Source organism: Pelodiscus sinensis, chromosome 3 (assembly GCF_052426305.1).
Source record: "Pelodiscus sinensis isolate ZL-2025 chromosome 3, ASM5242630v1, whole genome shotgun sequence".
Classification (NCBI taxonomy): domain Eukaryota; kingdom Metazoa; phylum Chordata; order Testudines; family Trionychidae; genus Pelodiscus; species Pelodiscus sinensis.
In genome coordinates this window covers 160,063,045-160,089,538 of record NC_143054.1, presented here as the reverse complement: position 1 = coordinate 160,089,538, position 26,494 = coordinate 160,063,045, and the positions used below count along the sequence as shown (strand labels likewise).

General features: G+C 46.3%; 1 protein-coding gene across 1 annotated transcript in view; it reads left to right on the top strand.

Moving 5' to 3' along the window:
- Positions 1-26,494, top strand: part of ITPKB (inositol-trisphosphate 3-kinase B) — a 93,848-nt gene that overhangs the window by 59,543 nt on the left and 7,811 nt on the right. Inside the window, exons 3-5 of the mRNA XM_075925311.2 lie at positions 12,492-12,591; positions 13,221-13,434; positions 22,262-22,466. Coding sequence (XP_075781426.2) covers positions 12,492-12,591; positions 13,221-13,434; positions 22,262-22,466 — 519 coding nt within the window. The remainder of the gene's footprint in view (positions 1-12,491; positions 12,592-13,220; positions 13,435-22,261; positions 22,467-26,494) is intronic.

The following is a 26,494-nucleotide window of genomic DNA, read 5'->3' as shown; positions in this document are numbered from 1 at the left end:
GTAAATTAGAGCTAAATAACAGCATAGAACACTGAGAGTCAGGACTGGAGGCAGTAAACCAACTTTATGGGACTGTGGGAAATTTGGCCACACCCATGATAAGTGGACATCCGGCTAACTAATCTTATGCTGGACCATGGATGTTGCTGACCAGAGAGTGCTAGACTAGAGAGGTTCAACTTGTACTGTGGAAGGAGAGAGTTTTTACTCCACTTATCAAAACATTTGCTGTTGCCATTTCAATGTGGGAGAAACAATCAAACTTTAAATAGCACTTAAAATCTTCCAAGTGCTGTCCAAACATGAATTCAGAACTCCAAATATAAACTAAAGAACTAAGCCAACTTGAAGAGAATTGAGAGGTCAAGGTCGTTTGGCATGACTTATTCATCTTTAAATGGTTCAGTCATATCTGTGAAATTCATAATCTTTGTCTCTTAAATATCCATTTCTTATACTCCATGTGCTTAATGCGCGTGGGTGAATAAAAGGCCTCGTGACTGACTTGCTTGTTCCAAGCAAATGTGATTAAGGTAAACTTGTGATTCACAGTAGATCAAATGCTGAAAAATTCCCATTTTTCCCAAAAAAGCGTGAATCATTTAAAACCTTCATTCGGTATTTCTCATTCTGTTGGGGAATTTTATGTGTTATATAAAATGAAATTTAGTTAAAGGCAAATAGGATAATGGAATTATTTGGCTAAATGTGGATAAATCACTCAAAAGATCTTGAATGGGAATATATTTTTAAATCAAATATTGTGCCTCCATTTTGAGTTGTTTTGGGGTTCATGAGTACATTGTAATGACAGGTTCTCTTGTTGAATATGCCTTCCAAGCAGGGCTTCTTAAAGTCTTTTACTTTGGGGCTAATTCAGTAGGATTTGACACTTTTGCACTCAATATCATGTCAGCAGCTTTAAAGCAAAGTTAAATAATTTAACGACATTGTTAAAACAACCAACAAGCATAGGCAAAACAATACGCTGGTATTTACAGATTTCTGACTTCTTGAATGCTACGCTCTCTTTTATCCTGCCAATCAACATGGCTGCAAATCATAACATTGGCCAATGGAGGAGTGCACTATCTGCCTATTACAGTGCCTATTACAGACTATTACAGCCTAAGCAGACTATTATAGCCTATTACAGACTAAACAGACATATGCCATCATGCCTTAAAAGTTGCCCAAGGTAGGTTTAGGACTAGGAGTAAGCTCCAAAGATGAAAGCCATCCACCAAGAATGCCCTACCTTGGGGACTACAGTTCCAGGGAAAAGTGTAGGGTTGCCAGGTGTCCGGTTTTGAACCGCACAGTCCAGTATTTGTGCTTTTTGTTTGGGAAACAAATTGAGAAAATATAACTGAAAATGTAAATGTCTGGTTGCCGTGTTAGTCTGAATCTGCAAAAGGGACGAGGAGGCCTGTGGCACCTTATAAACTAACAGATGTATTGGAGCATAAGCTTTCGTGGGCAAAGACCCACATCTGACAAAGTGGGTCTTTGCCCACAAAAGCTTATGCTCCAATAAATCTGTTAGTCTGTAAGGTGCCACAGGACTCTTCGTTGCTTTTATAGATTGCGACGTAATGTCAAGTGTGTCCAATATTTTTGTTGAAACCATCTGGCAACCCTAGAAAAGTGCCACAGTGATATACTAGGGAAGAGTCTCTCCTACTACCTACTAACTTCCCTACCACTTTTGCCTTTGTAGATAGTAGGCAACTCTTCAAACTATACCCAAATGTGAGTTCGAAGCCAGCACAGAACTCCAGGTTCAAGTACTAGTAGTTCACGCTGGACTGTTCAGCTGACTGACTATCCCCTCTTCCATGACACTGACTAAATTACCACTAAGGAATATAAAGTAGTAACACTGTTTGGGATTAAACAAACTAGCCCATTAACTCCCCTCCCTCCACTGCAAAATGAGAGAGACTTAAAAAAGATCTAAGATGTACTTTGGACTCTCTTAGCATTGCATTTTCTGTGAGCATTTGTACACTTGATAAGTACCTGTATGCTCTCTCCTTGACATGGCACCAGTGCCCACATGTACAGTTCAAAGCAGCAACATGGATCACTTCCCCTTAGCTAGCTATCGCGCCTTCAAGCACACAGCTGTCTCTCCTACTCCAGTTAGGCTTCTTCCCATGAACCGGTTCTCTGATTAGGGTTGTCATCCACCTAGCAACTTTCAGGGTGGCTTTTTAAAAGCTGAATATCACGTGGCTTTCAAACTGCCCTACACTTTTTGGGGGCTATTGAGGTGGCATACTAGATTGGTGTATTAGTTCATAAATATGACTGGAACTGAAATAAGCATTTCCCATCAAGAAGAGAACACAGATGTAACCCCGTAACTGCAGCAGCATCTATGCTAGCTGAATGGCCAGGGGTTGTTATTGGTTGATTTGAATGAGAATTAGAGGGTAAGAAGTGTCCTTTCAGAGCAGATAAAATGACAATAGGAAATGGTGAAATCAGTATTGCTTTGCACATACAGTCTGCTCTATGGACCCGTGCTAGTCTCTGGCTCAGTGTTTCTTAAACTGTGTTCCGTGGCACACCGGTGTGCTATAAGGCAGTCGGAGGTGTGCCGCAGAGAACAACAGAATTCAAAATGGCTACCCTTAAAGGGGCAGGCAACTTTTTTTTCTCAGTAATTTTCCCCTGATCCTTTTTTCCCTCAGTAACTTTCCCTCCCAACCTCTTTTTTTTTTCCTGTGGTGTTCCTCATTTAAAATATTATTGTTTGATGGTTCTTGGTCTTAAAGTTTAAGAAACACTGCTCTGGCTCATGCTTTTTAATGTCAAGCTAGAAAGAGTACAGCAGAGGCAGCTGAGTTTAAGTCAAACTTGGAGATGGCGAAACATGCGATGTAGTGCACAATGCTGCTCTTGTAAAGAAATCAAACGAGTCTCCAGAGCCCTCATGCTGCTTCATCAAAGTCCCTGGCATAGATTCCATTGACATCAGGGCTGTCGGGTTGGGCCCCAGGAGAACATGTTGCATTTGTCAAGTGCGGAAAACGGAGCTGTCTGAACATTACACAAGTGAAGAGCTGTTCTGTGCCTTGCTTGCTATTCATGAGCACTTCCCACAGATGGGCTCCAGATCCCCTGGATTTTGGGGGGGAGAGTGGGTTGAAGTGTGTGATTCTGACTGCCAGCCAGGGTATTTCTGATCAGTAGTGTTTGAATACCCTAAAACTTGTCATCCACAGAGGGAGCAGCAAAACTATGTGACTTCAGGACGTGGATGTCTGCCTAAAATAGCGAATAGATGCTCATGAACTACTCAGATTCCCAGGATGAAAATTGCCTAGCCAAAGGAATTAGTGTATACTTCATGAATGACAAATACATTCACTGAAATCTGGATTGGTTCCCAAACAGAAATAGGCTAAACTTGTGCTAACTCTTTTGCAATTAATAATTCAACTAGCTTTACTGGAAGGCCTGTTATGACTAATCCATATTAGGAAGTTTTCAGCTGTTACTTTAAAGTAAGGGCTCTCTCTTGGGAGGAAATATACAGTGAGCATGATAGTGCTTATCGGTCTGGGGCTCAGTACATTCTGGATTCAAACCCCAGGGTTACCCTCAACTTTCAGGTAAAGCCCTGGCTAAATAACATCTCTGCTTCTGTTTTTCCCACTGTGAAATTGGAGGCATTAGAGGTATTGAGGCTTTATCACCACAGTGAACATAACCCAGGGATAGGCAAATGCCTCTCAGCAGGCTGGATCCGGCCAGTGAGACAGTTCCAGGCCCCGCCCCCTAACCGGCATGCCCAACCTATGGCACACATACCACAGGGGAAGGAGCTCAGCCCCACCCCTCCTCACCCCACGCAGCCACTGGAGAGCGCGCCTTCCTCCTGCAGCAGCTTAGGCTGTGGTGGAAGGAGGCAGCGCTGGGGCTGAGGTTCCTCAGTGGTGCCTTGACCACGCAGTCCAGTGCTGGCCCCAGAGGCGCCACTGCCAAGGCACCTCCAGGGCCGGCCCCGGGCCATGTGGCTGCAACAGCGGTGCTTCTGGCCTCTGGGGCCATATGGCTGTGGCGCCTCTGGCCTCCAGGGCTGGCCCGGGACTGCGTGGCCGCAGCAGCAGGGTCTCCCTCCGGGGAGGCTGGGATAGTGTGTCTGCAGCCATTTCTACAAGGGGGCCTACAGCCAGGTAAGGTTCCCCCTCATGCCCAGACCTCACCCTTCACCTCAATTCTGTCAAGACCGGGCACCTCCAGCTTGCTTCAGAACCCCAGAAAAGTAAACCTGGTCTATGGGAAGCCTTGAACCTCAGTTCCCCCGTCCCTTTCCCTCACCCCATGAGGCTGGGGCACCAGAGGAGTGAGGTGTCTCAGTTGGGGCCACATCAGTGAGCGTTGGGGTTTTTTGGAGGTTTTTTGCTTCTTTCTTGTGTGGTCCCCAACTGATTTTTTTTGTGGGTCAGTGACCTCCTACCCAACAGGGTTTCCCCACCCCTGCTATAAATAAAGAAAACATTGAAACCTTTTGTGTTGGACATAATATTTTACTTTATTTAAAATGAAGTTTGATAAACTAACATGAGAAAGTTAAAACGCTTCATCTGTTTCATAATTTAAATTAAACTGTTCTTACTAGCTGCAGTGGGTTCAGAAAATAAGTGGGTTCACCTTATCGAGTAGTTCTCAATGCCGCTCCTTCTGCCCAAGGCCCCAACCCTTCTGAGTTGGCCCGCGGCCACTTCCAAAATTTGTGAAGTGGCCCCCCCTTCCCTGACATACCACATAAGAATGGCCATACTGGGTCAGATCAAAGGCCCATTTAGCCCTGTCTTCCGACTAGGGATGTGAATGAGTAGTCGACTGATAAGTCTAGGCTTATTGGTTAATCTTGTCGACTACTCACATTCCCCCCTCCTTCCTGCCTCTGTATCAGAGGCAGCAAGTTCAGTATCATCTGCAAATTTTGATAGCCAGCAGTATGCCGTTCCACGAGGCGTACAGCTAGTTCGGATAGGAAGCCTAATCCGAACTTGCTAGTCCGTGCCGCGTGTAGCCGCGCGGCATGGGGTCCGACCTAGCTGGCATTTAAAAATGGCGCCGGCCGGCTTTATGCAAATGAAGCCCTGGAAATTCAAATCCCAGGCTTCATTTGCAACTCCGTATGACTACATTACCCCCCCTAGTTCGAACTAGGGGGGTAGTGTAGACATACCCTATGAGAAGCAGCAAGGGGGGGGGAGCAGTAGCTGGTGCTGGAGGCAGCTGGCTTAAAAGCCGGTTCCCCCAGCACCATCTGTGCAGTGCACAGAGGTGGGGGCAGGGGAGACAAAGCTGCAGTGGTATCTGAGCTAGCGCAAGCCAAGACTACTCAGTCCCGGCTCACACCGGCTCTGGGAGTCACCCAAGCTGCAGCGGTCCTGGAGCTAGTGTGAGCCAGGACTGCTCACGCCTCCTCTGCAGCACGCCTCTCCTTATCAACTAATCGTTTAGTCAATACAAATTGTATCGTCTACACAATTAGCAAAATACCCACTCCTTAACATCCTTACTGAAAGGAAGAAGCACAGTCTGAGCTCGGTTGCAGGTTCCTTTAGCTAGGCCACCTTAGTGTCTTCTGTTTAAAGTCTCTTTGGGTCAGTCCTGTTTTTCTCACTTGTGTGCCAGAACATTCCAGTGCTATGAAGAGTTTACAAACTTGGTTTCAGGAGTGAGCTGCTCAGTCACCTGCCAGGGCTTACAACCTGCACATCAGCCTCTCATACAATGAATAGAGCTGGCCTCCTTATCATCTTCTTGGGGTGGTACAAGGCTTTTCCTAGTGAAGGGAAACAATCATCACTAGGGAAACCGTAACTACTTTTTAAAGACCGAAAGAAAACACATTCATTCTTTTTAAACATGGAAATACTAAATGGCCTCTTTTTCCCTTGGCTGTATGTACCAAGGCCTTACAACCCGCTGACACACAGTGAACTCTGTGGGCAAACATTCCCTGCTTTTTTCAGTACTTGCTGAATATGGTTCAAAATCTGTCTTTCTCTGTGGTGAGATAAAGCAGTAGGTTCTGGGAGCAAATTGCTAACCTTTAAACCTGAAATTGGTTTAACTGATCCTTTCCCCTTCCCCTCCCTACCCACCCCAAAACCACTCCCAAGTTCTGCTGAACGTCACTGAACTTAAGAGTGACTTGTCACTGTGCAACCAAGCAACTACTGTGGCTGGAGTTCCCTTTTTGGTGGGGCTGATACTTTCACTTTAAGGGGCAGAGAACTGCTACACTGCAGCTGTGCACCGATCCCTGGAGGGTATTTTTAACATTGCACACTGTGACTCCTAGCAAGTCTAAGGCTATGTCTACACTATGGGGTGTTTCCGGTATACCAGAGGTAACCTGGAAAAACTCCGCTGCGTCCAGGGAACGCATCTGCTCTTCTGCTTTTTTTGCGGAAGAGTAGACATGCTCTTTTGGAAGCTCTGTCTTCCTCTTCCCACAAGGAAGAAGAGTTCTTCCAAAAGAAGAGGCTTTTCCGAAATTTGGCCCAGTGTAGATGGGACAAATTTCAGGAAAGCCTCTTCTGAAAAAACTATTGGAAAAAGGTACGCAAATTGCGCTCCCCCAAAATCTGCGTACCTTTTTCCGATAGATCAGTGTAGTGTAGATATAGCCTCAGGGACTGCGAGGAGTGGCGGGGCAGGGAGTGTGTGAGGCGAGTGGGGGTAATAAAGCTCTTGGTAGGTTTGGCAGACACTGCCGTCTTTCAAGCATTACACGACCAGGGCCTGGCATGCAGTAAGGATTTTAAGGACATCATTAAATGCATGAGTGGCCATGGACAGCTTTTCAAAAAGTGCTGGGGACTGTTAACATGCCACACACGGGGACATAGGACTGAAAGGGGATTCCTGGGTCACTGAGTCCAGGCCTCTGCTCTGGCAGGCAGCCCCATGGTATATCATCCTGTTCATATATTTGACAAGCTATGCCTATGAACTAGTTAGGTTTCTTGCCCAGCAAATATAAAAAAACAGACCCAGTTTCTTGCATGGATTTTAGAAGTTACTCGAGTTTACTCCCTCCTGCCCTGTCCGCTTATGAAAATAGAAACCTAGAGATTAAATTGTCAAATGCTAAATGGAGAGGGGGGTGCCTGTAAGTGGAGTTAGGAACTGGTTTCTTCTCTCCCTGCCTCTGCTTTTCCTCACCTTATCCATTCACTCTTTCCAATATGGATGCAATATACTTAGGGCCTGACTTTTCTTAGCATCAACAGCACCAATGAAGTGAGTGGAAACAGTAGTTGCTCAGCACCTCTGCACTGGACTGTGGACTCCTCTGAAGACTGCCTCAGTTCTTGACAAAGCCCTAGGTCTGTTCTGACTCCAGCTTCTTTCAAGGTCTAACTGGAGTGTGTGGGGAAGGTTGTTTTTAGGGTATGGAGTAATTACTGACAGAAAGTGCCCCTGGACTCTCATCATCTTCCAAGCTTGAGTTAAGTCTTGGCTAATGTAATGTGTTTATATTAAATAACAATAAAGAAATAATTCAGTACAAGCCTGAGCCAAGCAATTTTAAGGAACAATTGGCCCTGTAAAATTGTTGGATGCCATAATTGCAGCTAATTAACCTGGTTGCCACAGGTCTCTGGCTCAGTCTGGAATAAGGGCAAGTCACTCACAAAACAATCTGTCAAAGGAAATAATATCACTAAAACCACTTCAAAATCTGCACAAGAAAAGGGACAGGGAGGGAGGAACCTCAACTCCCTTGAGCAGTCGTGAGCTCCACCTGCTTAAAAGAAAGCCATCTGCCCTAGGGCAAATATACAGGAAACGTCAATCTCATCAGACACATTTTGTTTAATCTAATGAAACAAAATATTTCTTGTGCTTCTGGGTTGGCACTGAGCTCTTGTATGGTTTTTCCATACAAAGCTCCATCGACAGGGGAAGTCCACTGTCTGTTTTAGCCTCTCGATATGTAAAGTAAATAGAGTAGATAAAACTATGTCTTCCCTACCCGCCCCCCACCAAAGTGAGCACTAAAATTAAATGTCTGACATGACAAGTCACTGAGTTGCCCCCTCCTTTCCCATCTAGGTCACCTAATAGGAATGGCCCCAAACTAGCATCCCAAGATGCACAGAAGACAGTTAGTCAGTATCTATGGCTGTAAAGGGACAGAGGAACATGCAGTAAATTTGTAGCTACTTTGAGTTCTTACAGAAGTAAGTCTAGAATCTACTACAGCTGTAATATTTAGCCTCCCTGCCACATAAGTGTCTTAGTGTAACCTGTGGGGTTCTTCACTGAATATTTTTTCATCACTGGTGAATAATTTAGCACAAAATAGCTAATCACTCTGCATTTGCGGCTGCTGTTAAAACAGGTTAGATGCAGTGAGAGAACACGACATTATTAACACCTGCTATAGCTGCCCCACTTACGCACTCACTAACCGACTTGTGCTGCAAAGTTATATTAAATTAACCCTTGCACCAGGCTTTTTGCTGGATAGCAAGGTAACTGAAGAACCAGCTCTTCCAAACCTTACCTAAGGACACCATACTTGCAGCATTGCTGTGTGTGTCATAGACCCTTACACTTACACATTTCAACCCGGACTAGTACCATTGACCTCAGTGGATACTGATATGGTCAGACACATGAGTCATTTCACCAAAATCACCATCTGGTGCACAGCTGATACTTCACTACTCTGTAGTACCACATGACTCTTCCAGTTGTCCCAAAGAATAATTTACTCTGAATATCTGTGCAACTTACCTATATAAAAGCTCAGAGGTAATGCTCCTCCATGGAACACCTCACCAAAGGGGTTCTTTAAAACCTTGTCGCCTGGACTGCTGTGTTCCCACTTGCAGGTGCCACCAAGGGTTGGGGAGTGGTGCTTTGGCACGCAAGGACCTGAAGCCATAGTGCCTCGTAAGCTGGGCTCTGGTGTAGCTGCTCAGGAAACATTGGTGCACATAAAAATGTATTCCACACATGGATGAAAAAATCCGCACATAGATTCATAGAACACTAAAACTGGAAGAGACTTTGAGAGGTCATCAAGTGCAGTCCCCTGCCCTGGATGGAAAAGATTAGAGGGAACATTGCCTGGGCCTGGAGCCATACAGGAGATGTGAACAGGGAAGGGGTAAGCTGTAACTCTGAAAATGGGATGTGTACTGAAATGTGGCTTACAAACCCTTGTCCTAGATCGGCATCAGAACCATTCCCTAGGGGTGTAAAGCAGCAGGAATAGGCTGTGCTGTACTTGGAAACATGCTGAGGGCCGGCAACACTGGACCAGGCGGGCCAATACGGGGGGGCAGAAAGAGGACACCTGCCCCAGGGCCTGGTGATTCAAAGGAGCCCGGGGCTCCTGACTGCTGCTGCCGGCTGGAGCCCTGGGCCCCTTAAATCACCGGTGGCACCCCGTGTGGTACACTCTGGGCAGCTTTGAGCGTGGGCGTGGTCCCAGCAGCTCTGGGGGATGGCTGCCCTGGCCCTGCCCCTTCTGCTCAAGGCCTCGTCCAGAAGCATGGAGCCATCCCCCATCCCACCTTGCGCAGGGGCCCGGCGAGTCTGTCAGCCCCTCTGCCCTGGCCCCTGGTTCAGCTGGCCATTAGAGCTCCGTATTGCTTAATTGACTAGAAAGTGCTCTCAGTGCCCGCTCACTAGCACACTAGCTATAAATAGTTGCCGAGGCAGGGATTGAGCCCATCGCAGAGTTGTGAGAACTATTTCCTTTGCCAGTAAGGTCTGGTGGAGGAAGAGAAGTCGGGCAGGATGACAGAGCAGGACCTATCTGGATACAGTATCTCTCAAAGCCTCTGCTGGGGGAGGGAATTGGGATGGCCACCTCTACTCTGGGAGCCACTTGGCATCACTTCGCTCCTGCTCTGAAGCACATCAAGGCTTTTGCTGTATACCTCTAACCACCAAAAAACAAAATCTTGGCTCGAGAACAGTCGTTGCCTTGGCTTGTATCCTGAGACTGAGTGAGTTATGGTTCCGCGTTGGTGGGAGGATCCCCCCTTTTAGACAAGTTGGGTCCTATTGATCTGAAGCCTAGCTCCCATGCAGGCTGGAGTCCCTTTTAAAATCAGTCAGTGACAGTGGGAATGCAGTGTTTCTATTTTGAAAACAAAAGGACAGGGAAAAGCCCCTGTGCTCTCTGCCAAGTAAGAACAAAGAACAGTCAAAGCACACAACTTCTGGCCTTTTACTTGGAAAGAAAGTGTTCATCCACACGTCAGGTAGGGAGCTACCTTCTGCATCCTTGTCCCAACCTGGTAAAACTGCAGCTCCAATAAATAAATCCTGAACAGCAAAATTCAAGGGAGATGTATGCTCCAGGTAATCTCAGTGTTTTGGAAATGTTCTTGACAAACATTTGGTCTGAAAACAAGCCTGGGATGAGACTGACACCTCTGATTCCCCTGTAACCAGGGTACAGCTAGCCTGTGGAGGGGGGTGTGTGTGTGGAGGTTCGGGATACCAGAGATATCCCAAAAAAACTCCGCCACATCCAGGGAACACATTTGCTCTTCTGCTTTTTTTTGTGGAAGAGCTAACGTGCTCTTTCAAAAACCCCTGTATTCCTCGTTCTACAAGGAAGAAGGGGCCTTTCGAAAGAGGGGTTTTTTTCCAACATTTGGCCCAGTCTAGACGGGCCAAATGTCAAAAAAGCCTCTTCTGACAAAAGAATCGGGGGAAAGGGACACAATGCTTTTTGCATACCTTTTTCTGACAAAAATGTGTAGTCTAGCCATACCCTAAGGGTGAGTGGCCAATCCATGTGCTCTGGCAGGAGAGATGGTATGCCTGGCTCCCTTCCTCCATTGCACATCCCATGCAAGAGCCTGACATCACACGGAATGCAGGAGCTAGTCCCTCACAGTGTCTCACAAGGATATCTGGCTTTGTCTCCTCTCATACTGCCTTGGGGGGCCAGGCTCAAACCTGTTCTGTCCTGTGTATGGCGATCTGGGAGGGATTCCCTGAACTTCCCAGGAGGAGAAGTGGCTTCACATTCTCCCCTAGTTGGGTCCATGTTTAATTGGCATAACCTAGTGCACACTTCTTACAGTTAAATGTTAAAACTTTTAATGCCACATGGCTCAGCATCCTATAAAATCCCACCAAGATAGCAAAGAGAGTTGTCTCAAAATTGAGTTTAGCGCGGTGGCCACCACACATCTGTGTTTCTCTGCTGCTGACACTTCATATAGCTACTCTTAACAATCTTGATGAGTACTATGGTTCCTAAGGCTACAGACTCATACTATGGTGATTTCCAGTATGAAGGCTTAGGAAATTAAAACCTCTGATCTTTTCATTGCACCCAGATCAATTCCTTCTCCCTAATGCCTTGGCTACAATATTAGCTTTCTGGCTCTGGTCTGTGATTTACTCTAAGTAAATGCCCTAAGGACTGGGGATGATGGATCGCTCATTGACCAGACTGAGAGGGGTGAAACTTAGTTCTCCAGACTGTATGGGAAGAGGCAGCTGCTCTCTTACATGTGTTTTAAAATTGAGCAAACGAAGGTAACTGTCATGTCACTTCCAAACTGAACTCAGTTGCTCCTGAGTCCCCAGGACAAAAGCACTGGTTGTCTCATCCTGTGCAATTAGGCATTTTCCCATTGTTGTTGTATAGAGCCTGCACAGATTGTTTGCACAGCCTTCTGGTGCAAAGATAAGAAATATCTCTGCTGTTTATTAGCTATGTGTTCCATCAGCACAGTTTAGGGAAAACAACTTTCTTCAGGAAAAACTGCATCTTTGAAAGAAGCTTTCCTATGTTTTGAGAACAAACCCGCCTTCATGCATACAAGTATTTGTACTAATAAATCTATCTAATAACAAATGCCATATGCCAGAAGGGAATTGTTCTCTAAAATGTGCTGATTCACTTGGTTTGGCTGGTCAATTAGACACTCACGGACTCAGTACTTAATGACCAAAGCAGCTGTCTTCCAATGGAAACAAAAATAGGCTTTTGTTTGTGGATCTGCAGTGGAATTTTGCCATCCTGCCAAACACTGGCATATCTGCAAAATTTAACAGGTCTCCTAGAATTCTAACACACACACTGTCCAGGGTGCATCCCAAAAATGTCTATTTGCTCCTAAAGGGGAAATTTAAGAGATGGAGAGAAGATAGCAGATGACTCTGATGAAAGCATGATCAGAATCAGTGTAAAACTGAAACTCCATTCACTTCAATGGAGACATTCTTGATTTAAGCCAGTGTGAACTGATAATTGAGATCAATGACTTATTTGCATACAAGGGCAGAAGAGAAAGGGGTGAAGTAGTGTTCCCTGTGCTCCTTTCTCTTCTTCTCTTCAGTATTGGCTTTCTTTCCTCATCCCAAAAATCCACAAACCTGCTCTCCAAGCTAGACTGGAGATTAAAGAGCTCCCAGTTTTATGAACAGAAAAACATTGACCCACTATATGCCTTTCTCTGTTTCCTTAGAGCAAGTCATGGCGGAAGATCAAAAATATGGTACACTGGTCCCCGTTCGTTATGTCCTTCAAGAAAAAGTATCCTTGGATCCAACTAGCAGGGCATGCAGGTATGGAAGTGTGAGCTGTGTCAAGTCATCAAAGAAGCCCTCCACGGTGTACTGGAAAGTCTCTTGATTATTGCACTAATTAGCTGCATTGGCCTACATTGTCGCTGTGATGCTCATTAAGTGTTCACATTGAATCAGCCTTGTCTCTGGGGAAGCAGGGGCATGAGGGAGGGACTGATCTAAATGCTAGTTTGTACAGGGTGCTGTCAAATGCTGGAGTTACTCCTGTCACTCGAGCAGTAGAGGTTGGTGCTTGACTGATGAAAGTCCCAAGTTCAAACCCTGCCATGCAGCAATGTTCATGAGTGTTACTTTCTGTCATTAGGGACTAGTCCCTGGGAGAGACTGTGCTTAGAGGCAGTGATTTGGGAGGCAGGGAAGGAATGATTGAGTCCCCCCAGAAGAGTAGTATGTACAGCCTTGACTCTCACTTGAGGTCTGTCATGTCAGCAATTACCTCTGTTAATCTTTGGCGCTAGGTAACACTCAATAGCAGTTCATTTCACCTTGTTTGTTCTGGGTGGGGATGTCAGCAGGGGCAGGAGGCTTCATGACTATTTGTCTGCTCTCCTCTGCGAAAGTGGGTATTTGGCACCCGAATATGCACTGTCTTGCCTTTTGTCTCTCAGGTAGTTTCAAGGCTGCAGCTAATGGGCGAATACTCAAGAAGCACTGTGAATCTGAGCAGCGCTGCTTGGACCGCTTGATGAATGATGTCCTTAAACCCTTTGTTCCTGCCTACCACGGGGACGTGGTGAAGGATGGGGAGAGGTACAATCAGATGGAAGACCTGCTGGCTGAGTTTGACTCCCCCTGCGTTATGGACTGCAAGATGGGAGTCAGGTTAGTGCTGCGAGGTGCCCTGGCTTGTCACTGAGCAGAAACGAGCAGCTGCAGTTCCAGAATCCAAATCCAGGGCTTACAGCAACTTATTCCCTGGGTAAAGACTATCCAGAGCAAACCAGTTCCTCTAACAGGCTCACCTGACTATGGATAACTATTGCCCAGGCCTCTGGAGAGGGGAGCCCTGCTGGTGGGGGTGGGGATGGGAGACACAAGAGGAAACCTGGGCTGGGCTTTACCAAGCAGTGAGCTGGTGAGACACCGTGAGGGAGCCCTGCCTGGGAGCTCCCACCACATGTCGCTTTAAGTCCAGGCAGGGGAAGCATTTCTTAGCTATCACATACGACTAAAGCACAAGCAGTGCTGTTGCACACCCACTTCTAGCTTTGTGGTGAAGAGCACCAGGGAGCTGCATGCCTCTCTGAAGGAACAACAGCATTTACCACCTAAAATTTACATTATCAAAGTATATTCTAGCATGCTGGGACAAGGTATACCAGGGCAGCTAATGTTCTGGGAGATGCCGCCATGAAAACATCAGGGCATATGTGTATTCCATGTGCTGCTCTAGCCCATTCAAGCTGCAATGAAGACCTTGGTGCTATCTGTCAGCCTCCTTGTTTCTCCATCTCAGACTCTCCACTTCAGATCTGAATTCAAACAGCTTTTAATCCTTTCCTTTGCTTATCACTTGCTCTCCCATGCTGCTTGGGTACAGTGTATATAATATCATATTCTCTCCTTCATCAATGGATCCTGAAGCCTTTCGCAAAGGGCGAGCATAGGAATCCTAGTCTTTCTTGGAGTCCATATATGAACTATTAAAATTCAGTCCTGCAAACCCTTTCCTGTGCAGACCTTAAACAGAACTAGTCCTGTTGACTTCAGTGGGATTATTTGAGCCAGTAAGGGTTACACATGGCCAAGCATTGCAGAATCAGGTTCTTTAAATGTTTGTGTTAAAACCCAAATCCAGAGAACAGATTTGGGCCAGGTATAAATCACTAGCCAGCCTGGGTTTTAGGACACCTCCCCCCGCCCACGACTAACTTAAAGCTTAGAGGTGGTGGAGACACGTACGCTTTCTGGAAAAAAGACCGCTCTTGTGGAAAAAGAGGATTCTTTTCTTTTTGTAGTTCCCCTTTTGAACTCTTGATGTGAAACATGAACTGGCATGTTGGACTGCCAGACACAAAACCCATACTCCTCTCCGGAGGGTGGAGGAGGAATGTAGGTAATGGAATGCAGGCAGTCTCCTAGCCAGTGGTATAATCCCTGCCCCTCCCCACCCCCCAGCATAAGTTGAAGTGCAACTTGAAGGAAACAGGAACTGGGTCTTTCCCCTGGGGTGATAATTAAATCCTGTTCTCATGCCCCACAAGAAAACCCCTTCTCTTAACTCTGCCCATGTGTTTTTCTTTGTGTCACTGAATGGCAGAAGGCTATTCTGCTGCAGTGTTTCTTCTTCACTTCACAGAGGAGGAATGAAATTCAAGTGACTGTATGAACAAGTGGAAAAACATTCTGAGCAGGGTAAACCAATGCTTTGCCCAAAAGAGCACATCCTGGTCAAGGAGGCTACGGAAGAGCATTTCCTTAAAATTTGCTTGCCCTGGCCATGATCTGTAGGCCTGGTTTATGTTGATGCTGCTGACAGGCTGGGAGGCTAGAGCTGTGCAGGCTGCTGTGAAAGAGGGCTGCATATACCTTTGCCACACTGGTAGTGAGGTGTGGAACTAGGCAAAACCATCTGCATATGATGGCTGAACTTGTGTTTCAGGGGAGATTTGCAGTACAGTGGAGTCAAAACCATGTTTGTGTTAAAATATACATAATGGTGCAAAAAGGTACGCATGAAAGATGATCAATGGAGGCTCAATGAAGAAAACAAATTGCATTTTCATCTCTTTACCCATCAGGGGCTAGATCTTGACAGTGGTTAGGCAGCTAGCATGCCCTGACTTCTGTTGGTTAAATCGGACTTGGATTGTTGACTGTGGCCTCCATCATAAATGTAAGCGGGGGAATGGTCCCGCTATTGTGGGGAACTTTCCTGAGTTCTATACCACCCCGGTGAAATGGACCAACGAAAGGATCTGAGTCCCCACTCCCACTTCCTTTACTCCACAGCCTCCCTGATCCTGAGGGCTCCCCCTCCACTCTCCTGAGTAGCAGAGTCCTCGAAACCCCAACAAGGCTGGGCCCAGGTTTCCTGGGGCTTAGACCCCGACCTTGTAGTCACTTGGGGCAGGGGATAGAGTGTCCCCACTCTGGGGTGCTCTCATCACACTGCATGCTTTCTTGGCCCAGTGATCATTCCATAAAGTTCAAAGCAAATACAATTGATTAAACATCAACTGATTAGAGAGAAAAGAATAAGAAAAAATGAGAAAGGTTAAATGAGAACACACAGTCCTGCTCTGTAGCATGGGGCCATCACAAACAGCAGTCTGCAGAGTGTAAGGACAGTTCATAGTCTCTTCCTTAGAGGCCCTGTATGTGCTGCAGGGGGGGGGGGGGGGGCTGCAGGCTGGACATGCTTGCTCTGGCAGTGACCACACAGCCTCAAGCTCTAGGTGGTCAGACCCTTCTCCCAGTTTGGCCTGCTGAGCCTCTTGGCTGGTGATATCTCCCTGCCCAGAGCCTCTCCCCCCACTTTGCTGGTCCGAGCTGCTCACCACATCCAGCTGCAGGCTGTGCTGCTTTGCCAGTCTCCAGCTCCTTGCGTTGCTTCTCTGTCCCTTTTGGCTCTCTAAGCACTGCCAGTCTGCTGCTCAACACAGGGTCTGCACTCCTTGGACTGTGTGTGCCTGGCTGTATTGCTGCAGGACTGCCTCTCCACACAGCTTGCTCCTCTTAGCTGTCTCTCAGCCCCCTCTCCTTGCTCAGAGAGACCGAGAAAAATTCCAGCTCACACGGAGGACGGTGCCTGGCCTCTTACTTCCCTCACTGGCCTGTCCAACCTGTCAATCAGGCCAAGCTGGTGTTGGCTGCTTTCCATTGTCTCTGGGGTCTGTCAGTCTCATAGACCCTTCCCCTTTTGATACTGGGAGCTGGCAAACCAAAAACTCCCACAGAGTTTTAGTAAGGGGCTAACAGTCCCCTTACATAAAAAAGGGACTGTCTACTTCCATCCATGTCCAGCTCCTAGTACAAAAGCTGCTCAGGGTCCCTACTTGTTATCACAACACAAAATGAGGCTTACACCTATCATTGCAGCTTTGTGAAGCTTACAATGTTCAGTGACTAGCAGGGGATTTAGGTATCTAGATAGCAAGGGCCTAAGCCAAGGACTGAGAAGTATACTCTGGCTGGTCAGAAATGAGGTTTTGGTTCAGGGTTATCTCCTCAAACATAGCGCACCACAAAAGGTGAAAGCATTCCTGTATGCTGACCTGTTGGCTAGTCCCAGGTAAGCAGGAAATGTGGGTTTTTCCATTCTGGAAGTTCTGTGAAGGTAATTGTATCCCATGAGGGTGGTGGGGTGGGGTGCAAGAAGAAAGTAATTATTGATGCCTTGCTACCCCTCCTTTATCCAAGCGGGAAGAAATACTGTCGTGCTTTAGAAGGCCTCCTCCAGTTACCTTCAGTCTAAAACCAGATGCGTTGGGGTCCAGTGACGGATAAAGCCGAGGGGAGATGGAGAGGGGAAGGGAAAGGTATCCACAAATGAAGAGACTGTGCTCGGAGGGGGAGTATTTCAGACCGCATTGCCTGCTCTCTTCCCCCACCCTAAAGTCACATGCTAATTGAAGCCAGAGCCCTTCACCACTTTGTTGTAGGTGAGGGTTTAAAGGAGAGGAGGCTCTGGTAATGTCCTCATTTGTGACCAGATGCCTAGATTGCTAGAGCGCAGTGTGGACACAAAATTTGTATCTATATCTACAAAAATAAACCGCTGATATCTGCATCCATATTCACGAATGCGGATACCCGTAGATATAAAGTAGATATCTGCGGATTTGATGTCTGAAACAGATATAAATTGTGGGCCTATCAAGGTCCCACGAGGTGCATAGATAACCCCATTCCACTAGTCTCTCTAGTGCCATCGCCTGCATCCTGCTCGAGAGCTGAAGTAAAGTGCCTATTGACCACCACTGCCTGGGCATAGGCAAAACCGAAAGAAAGCATGGCCCATCTGAGAGAGCAAGTCCTCAACTAGCGACATGCTGGAGACTGATCTTCTGGCATTCAATTTAGTGGGTGTAATAAAGACCTGCTAAATTGAATGCCGAGGGCGTCTCCAGTTGACACCAGTATTTGCAGTTCCAAGGAGTAAGGGAAGCTAATGCGAGTGTTTGCTCCTGCCAACTTCCCTCTGTGAAGATGGCACCAAGCTTGACTTAAATTAAGGTACGTCAACTCCAGATACGTTATTTAAATAGCAGGAGTTGCGTGCCTTAAGCCAACCTTCTGGGTCTAATATAGATATGGCCTAAGAGAATAGCTTTGGTATAATGGATCAGTGGGTATGACGTGTGAAGGAGGGGCATTGTGTCTTGCTAGTGTATCTAATCTGTCATACCAAACTACTTTGACTCAGACAGGATCACAGTCCAAACAAGATTGAACTGGGACAGCAGTAGAGACACACGTACATACACGCACACGTGCTATAGGGAGTAGAATTTCAGTAGGTGATTGCTTTTTTTCAGTCAGTGTGGGAGCAATTTCCTGCCAGTGTCTCAAGTGCACTGTGCTGCTATTCTGGAGATGGAAAATCAAGTTTTTGATCCCTTTGGCTATGAAAGATCCCGTGGGCCTTTATGAATACCCACAGGGTATGTCTACACTACCCCCCTAGGAAGCCTAATCCGAACTAGCTAGTTCGTGCCGCATGTAGCCACGCGGCACGCAGTCCGAACTAGCCGGCATTTAAAAATGGCGCCGGCCGGCTTTATGCAAATGAAGCCCGGGAAATTCAAATCCCGGACTTCATTTGCAACTCGGTATGACTACATTACTCCCCCTAGTTCGAACTAGGGTGGTAGTGTAGACATACCCTCACTGTCCTGGCCAAATTCACACTATGGTAATTGCATTCTGCCTTCCTGAATTCCTGCGGCAGTTCAGCGGGGTGGCTTTCTGTATGCTCTCCTACACTGTTCAATGGCTGCCCCAGAGCTAGATATGGTTTCACAGATAGGTGGGCTTTGAGGGTTAACGTTTGTGAAATACTGATTCATATGCTTTTCTAGAGTAGAACTTAGAGGCAAGGCCTGAACCTAGAGGCAAGGCCTGAAGGGAAAGATGGAGGACCTCTGAGTTGGAAGATTAGAGCCTGATATCATGAACCTGCTCTCTGTCTGAGAGGCAGCAAACTGTGACATTTACTGAATGTCTTTGCTACCAGAGGAAGGGAGTCCTTGTAGATAGGACAACAAGGGAATCCGGGGTCCGAATTTGATTTTTATGTTTTTCATTTCAATGAATAATTTCACCAATGTGTATTTGAAGCATTTCTCTATTGTTAGCTATTCTAATTTTCACAGAAGTGTGAAATTCTGGGGCGGGAAGAAGGGCAACAGTGGAGGTCTCAGAAATAATCATTAATGATCACATTGAGATTCAGAAAATTCAACCCTCATCTCCAGTAAAACACAAATTGTCAACATCATGCATCGAAATATGTGAAATAAATAACCTTACATCAAATGTTAGTACGTTTTTAAGCAGCATTTTGCTTACGTAGCCTAGCTGTAAATTATGATTATCATTGATGGAAAGACTTGCTGTCAGTGTGAAATCAACATTTATGGATAAAAATCAATCCTTGCAACCTGAACTGTACAATATAAATCAGTGTCACCGGCTGGGACAACAGGACCATTGTAAAGAGCACTGGACATTCCTTTCCCCGCACAGAATTTCTTCCATAGCAGATCTTGTTTAATTCAACAGATGGTGGCAAAAATGTTTGCTCTGAGAGGGACTTATCTGAAGGCAACTCAGAGCTGTTGCTTGTGACTGAGCAGAAGCTATCTTAGTATGTCTTAGAGGAGATTGCCTTTTCCCCCACCTGTAGGTTTCTCTAGGAAGTAGCAGCTTACATCTGTCTGGAGGCTGCCGAAAGCAGCTGTAAGACTTTATTGCAAATCCCCCTGATTTATCACAGCTATCACTGTGAGCTGACTGGCCAGAATCCACAGCAAGGGTAATAAATACTGTATGTCTGCTCATAGAACAGAATTTCAGATAGTTGGGAACCAAACCAATAACATCTATGGGAAAGATTATATATGTCCAGTGGAGGAACATTCACTCCAGCCCCTCCCAATTGTCCCATTGTTTTTCATTATGAATCAAACCAGACGTATTTGACGTTAAAGCTCTTCACTCTGCTCTGTATTTTACAGGAGTAGGAACAAGGTTTTGCCTCCTTGACAATCCAACTAAAACAGACACACACCAGACGAACTAAGCTATCTCAAACCAGCTTTGTGTGAAAACATCCTGTTTAACACCCTGTTTGCTGCAGCACTCTGGGCTGTGTGGTGAGGGGGCAGGGAGATGTATAAAAAAAGCACAAGACAGACTTCGCAGAAGTCAAAGCATGTCAGCTGATTCTCAAAGGGAACATCAAATGCTATTAACAGTCAAGTGCTGGGATGTAGCAACTTCTCTCTCTCTGTCTTCTTGAACCCTGCCAGTTTCCATGGCACACGGTCAGTTGACAGAGCACATTCTGAAAGCTCCAGTTAGCTCAGGAGAATGACTTCTTGTTTAGGTTTGCTCAGCATTCCATACTAGTTGTCAAAGAGAAACCCTGAGTAATCTGTTCCTTACTTAGTGCAGAGGAGAAAGGTTGAGAGAGAAGACTTCCCTTCCCGTTGATGACAGTGCCTGCTCTAAATTGGTACACTTTAGGGGTCTGCGCTTTGAGTGGAAGTCTGGTAGGGCCTTGAGGGTGAATGCAAACTTGAACTTGATGCAGCTGTGCAGCACGTGCTATGCAGATCAGTGGTTGTGGAAGATGATCCCAGTGGCTGTGTTTCTGTATAGGCTGGAGCAGGTATCGAGGGAGGCTGTAGAAGAGGCTACAGGAACTGAAGTGGTGAAGGTGGAGATGGTTTTAGCTGATAGCTGATCTTTGGGATGAGAGAGAGGAAGTCATGGCCAGCCTTGGACATTGCACTGTGCAGGAGAGGTGCTGAATACCTTGCAGGACAGGTCCCTTCATTCGATGGAGAAACCCTACAGCCCTTAAATACCACATTAGCTGCATCCTAAGCTTGTTCACTATTTGTCCAGAGCCAAACTTGGTCATCTGTTTCCTTGACGTCTTTGATTTGCTTTAGCCAATCCACATAGAGTTAACTCTTGGTTAAGTTAACCCTGCCCATTGATCAGAAGATGACAGCATGCAATGTACCAGAGTTCTGTTAGACATTTAGCACTAAGAGGAGGATAGTCATGTTGAAACAGATCCAGCAGCAGTGTTATAAGCCTGCCTAGGTCTTCAGGCCCCTCTCATACCTGTCAGGAGGGAACTGTGGGGCACCATGGATAGGCAGAGCAGAGGAACTAAACTGATTTTGAATTCTAAGTAAATTCAGAATGTCTGAAGTATTTTGCAACAAGCTGGAAGTTTGGGGTACTGAATTGCATAGGATCAGTTAAACAATCTTTATATAGGTTAATATCTTCACATTTCTCAATAGGCAGCTACTCCCTGGATATCTTCTGATATTCCATGTACATGCTTCTTAGGGCAAGGACTGTCACTAACTATGCAGTGCCCAACACAGTGGGGCTCTGATTTTCATTGTAGCCTGTAAGCCCATGGTGGGCAACCTGTGGCCCAAGGACCGTGCATGGCCCATCAAGGGTTTGTTTACCATTACCTATGAGCAATGTTGGCAGATTCTGCTGGTTTCCTTCAACATAGTTTTTTTTCCTACCAGTATTACTAAAGTGATGCACAAGTAAAGCAAGGGAATGTGAAATGAGGTACATGCTCACTGTACACAACATTGACTGTGAAAGCCATATGCTACTTCTGCATCCAATCAAAGAGGTTCAATCGGCACATCCGGCAAATCTAGGGACTCAAGTGCAGTAGCAAAACGACCCCATCCAGAGTGACTGTCTTGGTTATGACAATGTTGGATGATGATGGAGGACCAATGTTGTGGCCCACTCACTAGTTTCGGCTGCCCATCACTGCTGTAGGCATTATGGCAGTACAAGTGTCCTGTGTTTCCCCTCTTTGAATGGCAAAGTGCCTCCTGTGGAGCCAGCCCTTGGATCATGTTCTCAATCAGAACATTTTGGGGTTCACCTGAGTTGTAATGTCTGTCTGTGGGCTGAGCTCTGAATAATGGCAGGTGGGATGGAAATAAAAAGCTTTTCTGTGCATGCTGCATTTGCCTTCTGCATCTCTTTTCTCAGTGTAACTGGAGAGCACTGTGGTATGGTAGCTGATGGACTCTTCTTATACCACATCTCGGGTTGCTAATGTTGAGTTTTTAGTTGGGGCCCCAGTTCACTTGCATGTCATGAGGCTCCTGGGCATGGGAGACCTGTTTACATATTTATTGCAAACCCCATGTTGCGGATTCTTGCTCTTTGGAAATTGCCTGTAAGGCACTGCCTCTTTAGGGTTTGGTCCTTGGGAGGATCTTGAGTGCTTTTGTTTCCAAGCGAAGTCATTGGGAGTTGAAGGCACTTGGACTTCCTGTTAGGGTCTGTATTGGTTGATCAGTCCCTGAGTAAGGGCAGCCATCCCTCCTTGGCACTATTAACATGTTTAGACAGTGATCCTGATACATTGGAACTGTACCACATTGATCAACTGCTCATAATCCTTCCACTTCCTTTACAGAACGTATTTGGAGGAAGAGCTAACTAAGGCCAGAAAGAAGCCAAGCCTGCGGAAGGACATGTATCAGAAGATGATTGAAGTAGACCCTAATGCCCCAACCGAGGAGGAGAATGAACAGCATGCAGTAACCAAGCCCCGATACATGCAGTGGAGAGAGACCATTAGTTCAACAGCAACGCTGGGATTCAGAATCGAGGGGATAAAGGTGAGGCTGCTTGACCCGTCTCCGTGCCATAACACAGGGCAGGGTTCATGGGAAAAACGGTCTGGGAGAAGTGATAAATTCAGTAGTAACATGAAGTTTCTGTAGCCAGACCTGGTGAAATGTGCACACAGAATGATCTCTCTCAGCCAGTTTCACATCATTTCAAGATGTCCCGGGCCTCCTTCTGGCTTCTGAGGGAGAGCCTTAGAAAAGGGCTATTTCCACCCAAGAAACAGGCAAAGCTTTGACTAAACTTTTGCTTTGAGTTATGGGTCCTAACTTGCTCCAATAAGAGAGAATCGAGCCCCTGCAAATTTTAGGGATATTTTAAAAAATATCATGATCCAGCCCTGTGATTGGCAAATTCAAAGCAGAAATTTTTTCTGCTCTTTCCCCTTCCAGTATCTTGTAACTACTGAAAAGCTTGGTCGTGTAGCTTTGCCAAGCAGTGTCATAGTGAATATGCTTCTACGGTGATGGAAGGGATTTTTCTGTCGATGTAAGTAACCCACCTCCCCAAGTAGCAGTAGCAAGATTGAGGAAGAATCAATGGCTATGTGGGGGCTTATTTTAGCTTAGCTACGGCACTCAGGAGTATTCATTTTTCATGCCCACAAGTGTCATAGTTATGTCTACCCAATTTATAAGCTGAGACCAGGCGTTAGGATGTGTAACATCCTAGCAGTTTAAAACTGCCCTCTAGCGGCAGCATGTTTAATTGACTTTCTGCCACTTCTCAGAATGTGGAGGCTGTCATCCTAATTGCATCTGTGAAATTACAACCATAGTAGATGGGTGGGGGAGGAAGGGAAAGAGAGGAATATATGAAACCATGATCCAATCCTTTAGTACAGGAGCCAGTTTCTATAATGGAGAGAAGCAAAAGCTGCTCTCAAACTTGAGGGCTTGCAATGTGGATCTGGACTTTCACAAAGCCAGGGTGTCTCTTTTGGTGTTTGGAATTGTCATGCTGAAATTTTGAACTAAAACCTTGATCCTAACCCCAATGTGCATTTTAGTTTGTGCCAGACTCAGATTGCCATATCAAGACATGGGCTTGATCAGGACTATGGAGATTCTTCTCCTACGTAACGGGCTGCTCTCCATCTCTCGTTTAAACATAATGGGTAACTCTTCAAAGGTGCTGAAGGACGTATCTTCAGTGCAGAGTTAACCTGAGTTATCTACGCTTCAGTTTCTTCTCTCAGTTTTAGTCTAGCTGGAGTGAAAGCCGCAATGCTGCAAAATAACATCTGAGCTGTTTTTTCCACTTGGGTGTTGCCCTCTCTTATGCGTGGGTCTAAGAGTTCTGTGGGCCTGTCTCACAGTTCTTGGCTCAGTAGTGCCACTCTATGAATGTTCCCCCAGGGACTTGTGGTGGAATTATCCTGCTGCCTCCTCATGAGGATGGGGGCAGGAGAGAATGCTGGGATGGCTTTGGAGGACTGACATAACTTGAGTGGAACTAGCCTTCATCCACACTACAGGACGGTTGTGTTAGCAATTACAGAGTTGTGCTATCTTGAGCTGGAGCCTGTGCCAGACAAATAAAGTTAGAAGCACCAACCCAAATGAAGGGTTTATATGTGTGAATGGGAAACAGCTTACAATTTTGCAGTGAAGACAAGCCTTAAGGGTATGTCTACACTACCACCCTAGTTCGAACTAGGGTGGTTAATGTAGGCAACCGAAGTTGCAAATGAAGCCCGGGATTTGAATTTCCCGGGCTTCATTTGCATCTTGCCAGGCGCCACCATTTTTAAAGCCCCGCTAGTTCGGACTCCGTGCCCGCGGCTAAACGCGGCACGGACTAGGTAGTTCGGATTAGGCTTCCTATTCCGAACTACCGGTACACCTCGTTCCACGAGGAGTAACGGTAGTTCGGAATAGGAAGCCTAATCCGAACTACCTAGTTCGAGCCGCATGTAGCCGCGGGTACGGAGTCCGAACTAGCGGGGCTTTAAAAATGGTGGCGCCTGGCAAGATGCAAATGAAGCCCGGGAAATTCAAATCCCGGGCTTCATTTGCAACTTCGGTTGCCTACATTAACCACCCTAGTTCAAACTAGGGTGGTAGTGTAGACATACCCTAAGTGACTGAGGGTATATCCACAGTAGAGTGGCATAGTCAGGCCTGCCAGAACTGGAGGCGGGGGAGAGGGGGAAGGACAAGGTACCATGGCCATTTTTACCACTTTTTACCAGCCATAAAGATGAGAAACGAGGAGAGGTAGAGAGGAGCAAGTGGGGGAGGGGGGGGAAAGGAAGGGGAGACAGGTGAGCTCCTGGGGGAAAGAGGCTGGGCAGGATCCTGGGAGAAGAGGCGGGGCAGGGGTGAGACCTTGTGGAAGGGACAAAATGGAGTTAGAGCCTCAAGGGAAGGGGCAGCCGGGGGGCAGGAGCAGTGTGAGATGTGGTCTGGGATGGTGTGGCATGGGTGGCAGAGCCATGATTCAGCCACCTGTGACCCCCACACTTTTAGGGTGCTTCAATAGCTCCTGGGCACATCCATAGCTCTGTAGCTGTGCTAATGTAGCACTGTAGTGTAGACATGTCCTACTTCAACAGAAGCGGTAGACTCTTGATGTAGCAATGTAGGTCAAGATAGGAAATCCATATCTCCAGAAGATGCTAGTGAGGCTGATGGAAGAATTTTACAGTGTGGTTTGTGTCATCCTAACTACACAGCACGGGGCACAACATTTTTCACAGACCTGAGCAACATAGCTAGGTTGATCCAATGTTTAGATGTTGACCAGGCCTTAGAAGCATATAACTCATTGAAAGATAATGAGAGTTAAGATCTTTCAAAACTTTTACTAGCGATAAACATCAGGAGCTGTAGCTTTGAAATGGGAAAAAGGGCAAAAGCAATTGAGGGGTCAGCTCTACTAACCAGTGATCAGATTGAATAAAACAAGCCGAGGTGAAAACAAGTGGTAAGTGGGGTGTAAAATAAGTGGTGGCAGCCGTCTAGCTGACACCCACAGCTCTAGCTGCTTCTTCCGCTGCTGTCAGAAAGAGCGGCTTCTTCAGTAATCTGCGGGGAGCCTCCTAATTACAGCCCTGTTTTCCTAACGCACGTGGATCAGCTGGGAAATAACCAACCTCATAGAGATTATTTGTATTGTCATTAGACATTGAATTTCAAACACCGTCAGCATTCTCACAGGTGCTGTTTCAGGCTGTCTGCAAAACTGGGCAGGTGCCACTGCATCCTTTTACATTAGGAAGGTCTTCACAACCACAAGGCTGAGAGAGTTGGAGAAGATGGGCTACTAAATGCAAGTGTACGTTGTGGTGCAAAGAGATAACTCAGATAACAGAATAGTAGAACTGGAAGGGACCTCAAAAGGTCATCAAGTCCAATCCCCTGCCCTCACAGCAGGACCAAGCACCAGAGACATCATCCCTGACAGGTGTCTGTCTAATCTGCTCCTAAATATCTCCAGTGATGGAGATTCCCCAACTTCCCTAGGCAATTTATTCCAGTGTTTAACCATCCTGACAGTTAGGAAGTTTTTCCTAATGTCCAACCTAAACCTCCCTTGCTGCTGTTTAAGTCCATTGCTTCTTGCCTTATCCTCAGAGGCCAAGGAGAACAGTTTTTCTCTCTCCTTCTTGTAACACTAAAACTAAAACCAAAAAGTAACAGGATCAGTTAGGACTAAATCTTGTACATGTTGATTCACACACACATTTCACCTTCCATGTCTGATTGGTTTCAGAGTTTACTGACTTGTGTGCAGTCAATACCTTATTCTGTGGGAATGGGGATCAGCTGAATCCTTCAAACTCCTCTGGGAAGACTTTACAAGGAACCCCATGACATCTAAAGCTACAGGGCAGGATATTCATTGTACTGCCTTCCTTCCCTCATTCTCTGACCCATTTCTTAAGTCTTCATCTTCCCCAGCACAACAGGATGCCTTTCCGGCTCATCATCCTTTCAGAGTGTTTTGGGCAAACAAGCCATCCTTCATGAAGAACTAGACTATGGAAACAAAGATGCATGTATAGGACACATTT